This window comes from Macaca nemestrina, chromosome 1, assembly GCF_043159975.1.
Source record: "Macaca nemestrina isolate mMacNem1 chromosome 1, mMacNem.hap1, whole genome shotgun sequence".
Lineage (NCBI taxonomy): Eukaryota > Metazoa > Chordata > Mammalia > Primates > Cercopithecidae > Macaca > Macaca nemestrina.
In genome coordinates this window covers 74359619-74372732 of record NC_092125.1, presented here as the reverse complement: position 1 = coordinate 74372732, position 13114 = coordinate 74359619, and the positions used below count along the sequence as shown (strand labels likewise).

Genomic DNA, 13114 nt, shown 5'->3' with positions numbered 1-13114 from the left:
TTCCAGCTTGATAATCACATGGTCCTTGTGTTGGATCCTAGCAGAAGCAGCCAGAACAACTGGCTTCACAAAGATATGATGAGATTGAAAGGAACGTAGTGCTATCTATTGTTGACACAGTGAACTACCTCTGGCTAGTATTTTTCTCTGTATCGCACAGATGTCAAGAAGTGCTTTCATTTAAAATTAAAATTTCTCATGGTACCTCACTACACAGTTTGGGAACTGCAGGATTATAACCCTCATTATATCTTCTAGGGGCCACTAGCAATAGTTTAGTAATATCATCTGTGATTTGTTTTTTGTTTTTTTGTGTTTTTTTGGCGGGCTATCAAGGTAGGAATCCTAGGATTTAATTTCCAAAATGCAAGAGGATTGAATTAAAATAAAGTAGTTAGACCTTTTCTTATAGTCAATTTCCCTACTGAGTGATTCACTTCTTTCCTTTAAATATTGGTTTCATGCTTTCAAAATGATAGCCATGCTTCTTGAGAGGAAGCAAAACAGGAATTAACATAAATTAAATATTCCTATTTTCTGTATTCTTTCTTAGTGAATGATATTACAGTTAGTTCAACCTTCTATGAACTTAACTAAAATTATACACATACACACACACAAGTATACAGTTAGCCACTTATTGTTTAATAGTGTTTGTCTTCTTGACACTATTCTCATTGTTATTTATTCATCTTTATATCCACATTTTTCTTTATCTCTCCTTACCAGAGAGTCTCTTCTAGCTCTCCTTTTACTAACAGCTTTATTAAAGTATAATTTACATATTACACATTTAACCACTTCAAGTATATGGTTTGATGGATTTTAGTAAATTTATACTTGTGCAAGCATTATTATAATCCAATTGTAGAACACTTATGTCATTTCAAAAAAAGTTCCTTTGTGCCTATTTCCAGGCAATCACGACTCCTACCTCTAGCCCCAAAAAACTAGTTATAGGGTCTTTGATGAGATAATTTTGTCTTTCCCAGAAGTTTTATATAAATGAAAGTATACAACATTTAGCCGTTTTACAATGTATAGGCTTTTGTATCTAGCTTCTTTCTCTTAACAAAATGTTTTTGAGGTTCAATCACATGGTTGCATGTCTCAGTAGATTCTTTTAATTACTGAGTAGTATTTTCTGGATATACTATATTTTGTTTATCCATTGATCAGCTGATGCATAGATTGTTCTCAGTATTGGTCTATTATGAATAATGCATCCATGAACATATGGTTACAAGTGTCTGTGTGGACATTCGTCTTTATATCTCTTTACATCCTGAGAATAAAAAGGCTGGTTTGTATACTGAATATATTTTTAATGTTTTAAGGAACTGCCAAATTATTTTCCAACACGGCTGTATCGTTTTACATTTACATTAGCAATTTGTAAGAGGTCCAGTTACTCTACGGCCTCAGCAACATTTGGCATTGACTCTATTTCATTATAGCCATTCAGTGAGTGTGTAGTAGTATCTCGTTGTGGTTTTAGTTTGCATTTTTCCTGGTGACTAATGTTGAACATCTTTTCATGTGTATTGTCATTCATGTGATTTTTGGCAAAGTATCTTTCAAATATTGTGCCTGTATTTTAGTTGAGTTGTTAGTCCTCTTACTGAGTTAAAGAATTCCTTATTAATTTGGGATAAAACTTGCAAATAGTCATCCCATTCTGTGGATTTGGTTTTCATTTTCTTAATGGTATACTTTAAAGAGCAAAAGGTTTTACCTTTCATGAAGTCAATTTACTAAGATTTTCCTTTATGGGTCATGTTTTTGTGTCCTATCTCAGAAATTTTGGGCTGACTCAATGTAAAAAAAAAAAAAAAAAATCTCCTTTATTATTTTAAAGTTTTATACTTAAACTTTTACATTTAGATCCATGAAATAATTTGAATGAGTTTTATACATGGTATGAGTTAAGCATCTAAGCTTTTTATTTCATTTTTATTTTTTGACACATAGATATCCAAATGTTCCATTAACATTTGTTGAATAATGCTATCCTTTCCCCATTGAATTACCCAAGCATCTCTGCAAAAATGCAGTTGACCCTATAGCTAACATCATATTCAAAAATGAAAGACTGAGATCTAAGATCGGACATAATACAAAAATGTCCACATATTAGCCAGAGCAGGTAATCAAGAAAAAGTAAGCAAAAGTCTCCCAAATTAGAAAGTTGATGTTCTTTACTTGTAGATGATATGATTCTATATGTGGAAAATCCAAATGAATTCACAAGAAAGCTACTAGAGCTAGTAAACAAATTCAGCAATGTTCTATGTTACAAAATCAACACACAAAATTAGTTGTGTTTCTATATGCCAGCAATGAATGATCTGAAAAAGAAATTAAGAAAGCAATTTCACTTATAATGCATAAAAATTTAACCAAGGAGATGAAGATTTGTACATTATCTGTTTTCTGTGTGTTTCCAGGAAACCTATAGTATAATTCTGCAATGTTATTTCTATTCACTGTTCCTTTCATGCTTAGCCATGTGCTCTCCAGTGTCTCATGAGTTTCATGCAGGATCCGTGTGTGATCACTTTTCTATTAGGATACTAAGATAGAAGTAATTTTCCCATTAGTATATATTATCTGTGCACATTTATTGCCAAATAAGCCATTTATAATTCTTGGGATGTAAGAATCAAGGATGCCTTCCAACCTACTGGAGGGTAGAGGAAATAAAGGTGATATTTATTGAGCAACTACTTTATACACACATACACACACACACCCCTACATACATATGTGCATACATACACACACACCCCTTATCTTCAAAATAACCTTGACAGGGAGACATTATCGTTCTCCTAATATAAATGAGAAAAGGCTCAGAGCGTCCAATCAATATTTGACGATAATAATACAACTACCAAAGTTCCAAAGCTGGAGATTCAAGCTCGTGGTTCCCAAAGAGATGGATCTAGTCACAGTATTATACTCTCATTCCATAAAAGGGAGTCTGGCATATGCAAATAGCATTCTTGGCAATTTTGATTGAATGAATATGTGAACATTTTCTAGGAATTCTACTTCAAGCACATAAAGGGTCAAGTTTTCTCATGCCCAAGATGTAATAATATTCTCAAAAGTGTTGGTAAGTCATCTAAACCTTCTGGTTTAAGAAAATTTCAATTTAAATACCAAAGAGGTACTATTTATTTATGCTCTGGAGTCAGACAAGATTGTGGTTGACATGGTCATAGCAAGTAATCAGCTTAAATGTTTGGAAAGAGCCTATGTGTGTGAAGAACTTTTGTTGCCAAGGAAATTTTCATGTAATGCAAATCATTTTCTACACCCTTTGACATGGGAGTGAAACATCTCTCTCTCTTTCATTTTCATTCATCCCCAAAGCATTTTGCTGCCTTAGAAAATCATCTGAAGGTCAGTTTTGATTGCTCTAACTCTGAAATCTGTTGTGTTCCTGATAGCATGCAGAGTTTTAGATGAAATCACTAATATTCACTAAAAAATGTTAAATTGCCATGAATTGCAAGGTTGTTTGAGAGTGCCATAAATGAGGCAGTTTATGATATTTGTGGCTCCACAAAGAACAACAGGATTTCAAACCCTAAATTAAAATCCACTGAAAGGGTCAAATGCATTGTCAGTGTTCAACCGATCAACGTGACCATATCAAATATGCAAAATCCATGAATCCAAAAATGTAAGGTGCTATTCGGAAATAATTCTTTTCTCATGTGTCATTATGAGATTGTTGCTACTCTTTTCCTATGTCTAAATAGGCATATAGACTGTTGGAATGTTAATAGAACAATGCAAATTCCAAAGAAGAAAAAGACAAAAGGAGAGCAATGAGCATATATCTAGTTTGAATATTTTAAAGCATATGATATAAATATTGTCTGCCTTAGGATCAGACTTTGTCTTTAGGAAGCCTATTCATAATACATGGAATTTTATATATTTTACATTCAGTGCTGTGTAGAATAAAACAACTTTTCCCCCCGTCTGTTCTCACACCACTATCAACATAGACTACTTTGGTGAACAAGCAATTCTGCAGCATTAATATCCTGCAACCCAGTTCAACTCTTGCACTATATACCTGGAAGTAGTGGCAGATTCCACAGGTGAGGGCTCAGTTCCCAAGACTGCCCACAACTTCTAACACCACTCACAAGCTCCAGGTTATTTTGCCTGTGCTTGTAACCCTCTGGCTATAGATTGGGGTGGCTGTGACTCCCTCCTTGGGTTCAATTAATTTGGCAGATCAGCTCACAGAGCTCAGGAAACACTTATTTTTACTGATTTATGATACAGGATATTACAAAGGATACAGATGAAGCAATGCATAGGACAAGACACGTGGAAAGGGGAGCAGAGCTTCCATGTTCTCCCTAGGTGTCCCACCTTCCAGGAACTTGCACGCGTTTAACTACCTGGAGCTCTCCCTGTACCTCCACCATCCCCCTGCCCCACAACCATGGCCTCTTGGACCCTTTTTTTTTTTTTCTTTTTTTTTTTTTTTTTGAGACAGAGTCTCTCTCTGTTGCCAGGCTGGAGTGCAGTGGCGATCTTGGGTCACTACAACATCTGACTCCCAGGTTCAAGTGATTCTTCTGCCTCAGCCTCCTGAGTAGCTGGGATTACAGGTGCATGCCATGATGCCTGGCTAATTTTTGTATTTTTAGTACAGTTGGGGTTTCACCTTGTTGGCCAGGATGGTCTAGATCTTCTGACCTCATGATCTGCCTGCCTCGACCCTTTATAGCAACTTCATTGGATAAGCATGACTGAAGCATGGATGTGGCAGACTACCACAATTACCACTTGAGACCATCACTACGACAGTCACTACTGTTACTACTTGAGACCATCATTACAAGACTGAACTAAGGGGGATGAATACAGAAATGAAAACTATAAACAAAAGTATTTCAAAGGAAGGGTAACATGGGAAGAAGGGGATCCCTGCTTCTCGTGAGCAAGGGCAGCTGCCTGAGCTTCCACAGCCCTTTGTATTTATTGGGTAGAAAGAGCAGGGGGGAGGAGGTAATGTTTGGTCAGCTGCTTGATTGATCACAGGTTCATATTATTACTAACAGGCTTCAGATTTGCCTAATCACAAGAAACACTTGTGCCTGTGTTGTGACTGCCCTCAGCATTCCTTCTGGGTGGAGATACAGTTTGTCAGTTTGCCAACATCCTGCTTTCATGGGAACTTGCTGTTTACTCATATAGCCTCCAGTGGTATACTGAGTTGATCATGACCCTCATTCTTTTGGCCTTCAACACATGGACAGATATGTAGAAATGTGATTTAAAGAAAAAGGGAGTATGATTTCATACTATTCTACTGAGTGGGGAAACCCAGCAAAGCTGCCTATTCAGAGTCTTCTTGGCCTCTCTCTGCAGCATTCATTCCTCCAGGGTATGGGACAAGACCCCTTCAAAAATGAGGGTCTCATAACCCAAAATCAGACAAGGTAGGTCAGAGAATTTCCTTATGGCTGGCTCTAAGACAGAAAGGTGGAGGAAGATTAGAGTATATTTTTAGTTTCTGTGGCCTGCCTTGGGGAGAAAAAGGAACAGGTAGAAGCAGAACAGAACAGAGATAGACCCTATTTTCTGAGGCCTACTTCTGAAGCCTAAAGCTCCCCAGTATTGTAACAGAAGACTGTCCTTCACCCGTATTGCTTTTAAATTGTTCTGAAGCTGCTTCAGGACCCCTGGACAAAACACCAATACTTCAACAAAAGACATGCTTACTGTGTTAGTCACCAAGGAACTAACAAGGGCTGTGGAAGTTATGAGCCAGGAACCATGGACAAAAACGTGTGTGTGTGTGTGTGTGTGTGTGTGTGTGTGTGTGTGTGTGTGTGTGTGGGTGTGTGTGTGTGTGTGGTGTATAAAAATCAAAGTGCTCTTGAAATCCGTAACAATTTGATTATATTATGTCTTTTAGACAGAGTTCATATATTATATCTGTTAAACAAGAGTTCATCACTCATGGGTCCTGGTGAATTAGCAATAGCTCTGAGGTGGAAGTCTTTGCCTAGTTTGCAGAATAACTTCATTTTACTGTTCTCTACTTTTCCACTTTGCTCTGTCCTCCAAGATTGTATGTGGTTTGCATCAGCAGCCTCCATTGCCCTCTGGCTTTTAGTTAGTTGATTTCAGCTGCTAGGAGGGACCCACCAAACATCTGGAGGGCAGGTGGAAAAGGAAGTCAAATATTTAATTCCCCACTCCCTGTGTCCACGTAGAAGCAGCCTCAAGCTAACTGCATCCCTCCATGAGTGGTCATAGCTCCTGTCAGGTGATGCTCTTCATACAGTCCTTTCTGTCCCTGAGTTCTGTCCCCATTTAAGCTAGAGACAGTGTGCAGAGAAGAGTTAACATAGCAAGCCTGACTGCTTATTTTTAGAAAGACCTGCTTACAAAGCTGGCCTTTGGCTGGCATCTGGATCCACATTATCCCCAGAACTGATAAGAGAGGACCACTGCACTTAAACATTTGTACAAAGTATGGTTTAGGCTTAACACCTGCTTTCCTTGTGGGGGTCTTAAATTTGGGTAAATGCCAGACAGAGGCTGCTCATATGAACAGCCCCCAATAAAAACCCTGTGCAATGAGTTTCTAAGGAGCTTCCCTGACTGGCAACACATTACACACATTTTCATAATGCATTGCTGGGGGAATTAGGCCTGTTCTATCTCTACTGGAAGAGAATTCTTAGAGGCTTGTGCTTGGTTTCCCCTGGACTTCATTGATATGCCTTTTCCCTTTGTTGATGAATTCTGTAACCTTTCATTGTAATAAATTTTAGCCATGAGTAGGACTATATGATGAGTCCTTGAGTCTTCCCAGTGAATCATTAGACCCAGGGTTCAGGGTTGGCTTGAGAAACCCTGACATAAATAGCGAAAAAGCTCTGCAGTTTCCATACCTGAGAGTACTCCACCATCTCTTTTGCCCACCCTTTTGAAAGTACTTCCCACCCTTTTGAAAGCTCTCCCCAAGTTACTTTTTTTAAGTGTGCTTTCTTTTAGTGAGGCTTCTAATGACTGTAGATATTTCATATGAAAATATTAATTAATGGATTCTTTTCTGTACACTATATTTACATATTTCTTAAAACAAAAATATTAATGGTTTAAAAGTAAGGTAACACAGCAACCTGTACCCTTGACATCTCATTTAATGAGAATGTTTGATTAAGTTGTGCTTCTTTAAATGGATGGGGGATTGTGCATCTTGTTTAAACTAGAAAGTAGTACATAAACTGGTGGTTGATTATCCTTAAAAATATTTAGCTGTTGTTTTTCTCCTTTACGTTTGTGTATTCTGGGGAAGAAAAGAAGAAAACTCACTCTCGAAAGCAGGGAGACTAAGGAAAATTTACAGTGACAGAATACAGTGTTTTCATGGTATATATTTGTATTATGGAAAACGTCACTTAAGTAGTTAGATGAATGTTCTTATTTTTTATGTGCCTGATAAGCAATCGTATCACATCTTAAAAACACCTCTAACAGATGATGGTACATTCATATAGTATATTCGAATTGTTTCTTGATAATATTTAGATTATTTAACATCCATAGCTATTTATATCACCAAATATTATTCTTTCTTTTACACTGTGCTCTCTGAAGCAAGATAAAGCATTGTGCTTAATGGAATGGAAAGCTTCCGCTCAAAAATCCAAAGATTATGCTACTTAAATTTCAAGTTTCAGTGGAACTTATGTCAACTTTAAATTAACTGTGTAAAAAAAATATATGTTATACATCCTTGGATGGTTTCTCAAAAAAAAAAAAAAAAGGCAAAGAAAGAAATGCTTAATGTAAACTATTGTGGTTTTTTACCCCCATCTATATTTATGCCAGATGCTTGGACCTAAAAAGTTGTTTTTATGCTTTTGGATAAAAAGCTTTGTTTTAGAGAACTCATGAACCCTTTGTTTATTAATGTCTTGGTAAACCACATGTCTTCTTGATAAAGTAATCCTGAATGAGAAAGGCCTCTTTGCTGGATATCTTACTTCAGTTTGCTTTTCTGTTTATTGATTGCTTTGCTAATAAATGCTCTCTTCATTGTAATTTAGCTCCATTCCAGCAACCTCCGCCCAGAGGACAAGTTCAAAGTTCTTCTGCTATCAATCTCTCCTGGAGTCCACCTGATTCTCCAAATGCTCACTGGCTTACTTACAGTTTACTCAGGGATGGTTTTGAAATCTACACAACAGAGGATCAATACCCATACAGTGAGTTTAAGGGTTTGGTAATAGAAATAAGTATTCGGAGAAATGACACATTAGTTAAGTTCTTTGACATTGAGGATAAATGCTGTTGTGGTTTCCTTTGTCTGGCACAGAGTGTTTCAAACAGAGAGAGAATTACAAATTTCACTAGGAATCAAAGAAATACAATAAAAATGAGACGCTTAATATCTGATAAATACTAATGCTTATCAAATTCTCAAAGATGAAAAAGAATGACCCCATCAAGAATTGATGGGGATGTGGGGAAGCTGGAACTTTTATAAACTGCTGAAGAGTCTGTGTGAGTTCATTAGTACAACTTTTCATGTACAATAATTTGTTAAAATCTATGGAAAATCTTTCCTTTTAACATAACATTTGACTTAGCAAACCTACTTTAGGAAGTTTTTCTCAAGTGAATAGTCATAAGTGGACACACAAGATTTCTATACCTATACTATTTGTCATATCAAAATATTGAAAATGATTCAGATGTTCACCAGTGTTTCAGTAGATTATAGTATATGGCATAACAGAATCCTGGTACATTGTTAAATAAATTATAGGCTGTGATAGCAATAAACTGATATCTTAGTTCACATATCAATAAATGGAAAATGTTCATGACATATTGTTTAAGGCAGGGGTCCTCAGTCCCCAGGCTGTGGACAGGTACTGGTCCATGACCTGTTAGGAACAGGGCCACATAGCAGGAGGTGAGCAGCAGGCCGGCAACATTACCCCCTGAGCCCCTGTCAGTTCAGCAGCGGCATTAGATTCTCATAGGAGCACGAATCCTATTATGAACTGTGCATGCGAGGGATCTAGGTTGCGCCCTCATGAGAATCTAATAATAAATATAATGCACTTGAATCATGCCAAAATCATCCCTCCTCACCACCCCATCCTTGGTCCATGGAAAAACTGTTTTCCATGAAACCGGTCCCTCGTGCCAAAAAAGTTGGGGAACACTGGTTTAAAGTGATTAAAAGTTATTAAAATAATCTGAGAATTATACCATTTTGATTTATAAATACTGGAAGACATAATAAATAGATCTAGTTTTCTCTAATTGTAAATATTATAGAAAATTTATCAGCTATTTCTATTATAATGAATTCAAGTTTTTTAATTCTCAGGTTAAAGAACTATTAAATCTGGAAGTGGAGTACTGACACTCAAGCAAATAGTGTAATTTAATACACACATTGCTATTTCCACAGAGATAGAACACAGCAACATAAACATTTGAAAGAGGAAGGATATAAACAAGCCATCAAGCCTATCTTTGCCTTTGTAACTTTTATGAAGATTTTAAAGAAGCTTATAGAAATCAAATTATTAGAATTCATTGACTTAAAAAAACATTTACTCAGATGTTTTAGATACAGTTTCCCTAAAGACAGAATGAAAAAACAGAAATTTTTACATTATTCCAGCTCTGTCTTCTCTGATTTTTGCTTCTAGCCATGTTTAGCTACACACTAGTTTAAGAAACCTCGGAACAGCAATTCCAATTCAAGTTTCTATTTTGTTCTCTTCATTTAATACACAGTTTTCCAAATTCGACTTTAACCATGCTTAATTAGTTAGAGAACTGTATAAAGCTATGTCGAAACACTGAAATTCCGTAACCTTCCTTAAAATGGTTAGGAAGATGCCTTGTTTTAACATTTTAATTGACTTTAAAACTCCAGCATCGCACAGAGTTTTATTTTGTATGCATTATACTGGGTTTCATTTTGCACCTAATTCATATGACTGGAATTTAGCTTCTTATGTCCATCCCTTTCTCTTGGCCCTACATTTCTCTTCAATATTCCAAGTCTTGTTTAAAGTTAATGGAAACTCTGAACTTCATGATGCAGATTGCAAAGGGAAATGAACATCTGTCTACATCTGCCATGTTGGCAAAGTATCCTAAAAACCTGCTACTAGAATGTTTATTTTCTTCCAAATATCAGCATGATCCAGGTGTCCTGAAACTTAAACTTTTGTGACAGAGAAAGAGAGGAGTTATAAAAATATTGAAAATGATTTTGAAATGACAGTACCACTGGTTGAGTTATTTCTGAAGTTGTGAATTAGGGTCACCCTATTTTCCATACAGCTTAATGCAATAGAAAAATTAAACTTAAAACTATCAATGATATTATTCAAGCCAGAGGCATGATTTCCATAGTAACATATTGTGATCTATTTTATAGAACATCACGTGTTATTACAACACTGGCTGTTTTGACAATTGCACTAATATGGAATCCAAATAACAGTCTCTTACATGATAAATGTGTATTCATTCACTAATCAGACATTTATATAATCCTATTAAACAAGGTATTATTTCCTAAAACCATATTTTTCATTAAAAAATGCCACTTCTGGCATTTCTTGACAATCACTGTAATTAATGATGTGAAAATTATCTGCATGATGGCATTTGAACAGTAAGAACAATTGGTTAACACTGTCAGAACTTTGTATCATTCTAATAATAGCCTCATGTTTATTACTCTATTTCTAGTGCATGGCTAGCATGTGTAACATGTAAAGGAAACACTACTTATATTCAGCTGGATGAACACAAATCTTTGGGTTAAATCAAGGCATTAGGAATTATAGGTGGAGAATCATTGAACTTTTCAAAGAAAATTAATGGTGTTGTCTTCCAAGCAAGTTTGACAGTTTGTTTGAGACCTTTATAGAATTCTTTTTTAGAATGGAAACTTTTTCTGGCTGGCCTAATGTGCTATGGGATTCTCTAAGGCATACTTTTCTTCCTAGGATCATGATATACTGGTGTACCATCTTTAAAGCTTTCAAATTATTTGTTATTAGTAATAGCATGCAAACAATGGTGAATAATTTTAAAGGTTGTGAATAATTAACTTTAAAAAGCAAGGTATATCTTTATGTTTTATTTAAGGTAGAGGTCAAGCTAGCACTTTGGCTGATCATACATAATCATCCCTAACAGTATCTCTATTGTAGCCCCCTTCTGGGTTGCACATAGGTATCTTACGTGTCATGGGATGGGAGTGAACAGTTATTGGAGGAAATAGCACTCTTGTGTTACTGTTGCAGGTTTAGGGAGTGGATAGTAACTCATACTGTTTTTTGGTGTTGTTCCTATTTGAGTTTGGAATCAAAGGAGCATTAGACATAGTAGGCAGATCAAATTTAAAAATAAAAATGATCTTCATTACTGATGAAAGTCAGATTAGAGACTATATCCTTTTTCCTGCAGGAAGACAAATTAGAAGAGAGAAAAAGCAATGGGTTGATCTGAATATAATTTGCTCCCTACCCCCTGACTCCCTAGATTCACAGTCAGATGAGTTGTTCCTCATTTGGGATGCCATGAGTGGGGATATAGTCCTTAAACGTCTCTTTAGAGAAATCCTTCCACTGGAAACTAGAGGATGATTACTTTTACATGTGACAATGATTTCTATCACCTATAGATATTAACATAGTTTAAGTTTAGAGTTTTAGACAACCAAATATTTTAATGAGCCCGGGGACTTCATTTCTACCCTTATTCATTTCCATCTTTAATATTATAATTTATAAGCGCATACTACATCAAGGGATCAATGTAACAAGTGGTAAGATGGTTCAGTTACCTCTGAGAGGAATAAATGAAGAAACATAAGATATAGAGACAGGATGAGAAAACAGAAGAGAAGATGACAGACAATTGTTTTTATAAGGCTCTTAATATTCTTAATGCAGTAGTTTCCCCTTATCCATGGTTTTGTTTTCTGCAGTTTGTTACCCATGGTCAGCAATGCTCCAAAAATAGGTGAGTCTACAGTACAATAAGATGTTTTGAGAGAGAGAGAGAAAGACCATATTCATATAACTATTATTGTGGTATATTGTTAGAATTGTTCTATTTTTATTTTTAGTTACTGTTGTTAATCTCTTACTCTGCCTAACATAAATTAAACTTTATCATATATATGTATGTATAGGAAAAAGAGTAGTGTGTGTATATATATGTATGTGTGTGTATATATATATGGTTTAGTACTATTTGTGGTTTTAGGAATCCACAGAAGATCTTGGAATGTATCTCCTGTGGATAATAGGGGACTACTATATTATTTCCCGGAACAATAGATCAGATATGTATAGAAAAATCATTCATGTGTTTAATAAATAAAATTTTGATCAGTGCTTATTCCTGACCAGAAACTGTATCAGCCACTAGAAATACAAAGACGAAAGGAATAGTTCTCCTTACGGAGTGGAGAGACATATAAATAAACCAAAGTAACAATAAAATATATAAATGTTGAACCAGAGTAAACTTGGGGTGTTAAGAAAACACAGGGTGGCGTGGGAGGTGTAGGAAATGTAACTGTACCTGTGGTGGCAATGATGGTGATTGAGAACCACTGAAAGTTTTCCAGTAAGGAAGGAATATAAGCTGAATTAGCCAGATACTGTAGTTAAGGAAGAGTGATTGTCATGAAATAAATTTTGTGTTAAAAGACATGGAAGTATATGAGAAAATAAGATATATTCAGCAATCATGGTCAGTTCCATGTAGCTTTGGTAGGCGGTACACTGGGGGAGTGCTACAAACCGGGAGGGTATCAGCCAAGATCAAAAATCAGTGCTGAGCCAAGGATTTTAAATGTTGCTCTGAAAATGCAGAAGTCTGTAGTAACAGCAAATTTTCAAACTCAGAGTTAAAGATCTGTACCCCAGCCAAGGAGAGCAACTACCTTGAGATAAGAGCTCTTTTTACCTGAGTATTTTTTTTTTGTTATGATATCATTAATGGGTATCCTATTCATACCCTTTCAAATGCTTTTATTTATTTCACACTATAAATTGCCTTATATGAT

At 35.8% G+C, this 13114-nt stretch overlaps 1 protein-coding gene across 2 annotated transcripts in view; it reads left to right on the top strand.

The window, feature by feature from the left end:
* Positions 1-13114, top strand: part of LOC105493520 (usherin) — a 789359-nt gene that overhangs the window by 206589 nt on the left and 569656 nt on the right. For both annotated transcript variants that reach the window (XM_024796490.2, XM_011761218.2), the window contains one exon: positions 8100-8258. In XM_024796490.2, the coding sequence (XP_024652258.2) occupies positions 8100-8258 (159 nt within the window). The remainder of the gene's footprint in view (positions 1-8099; positions 8259-13114) is intronic.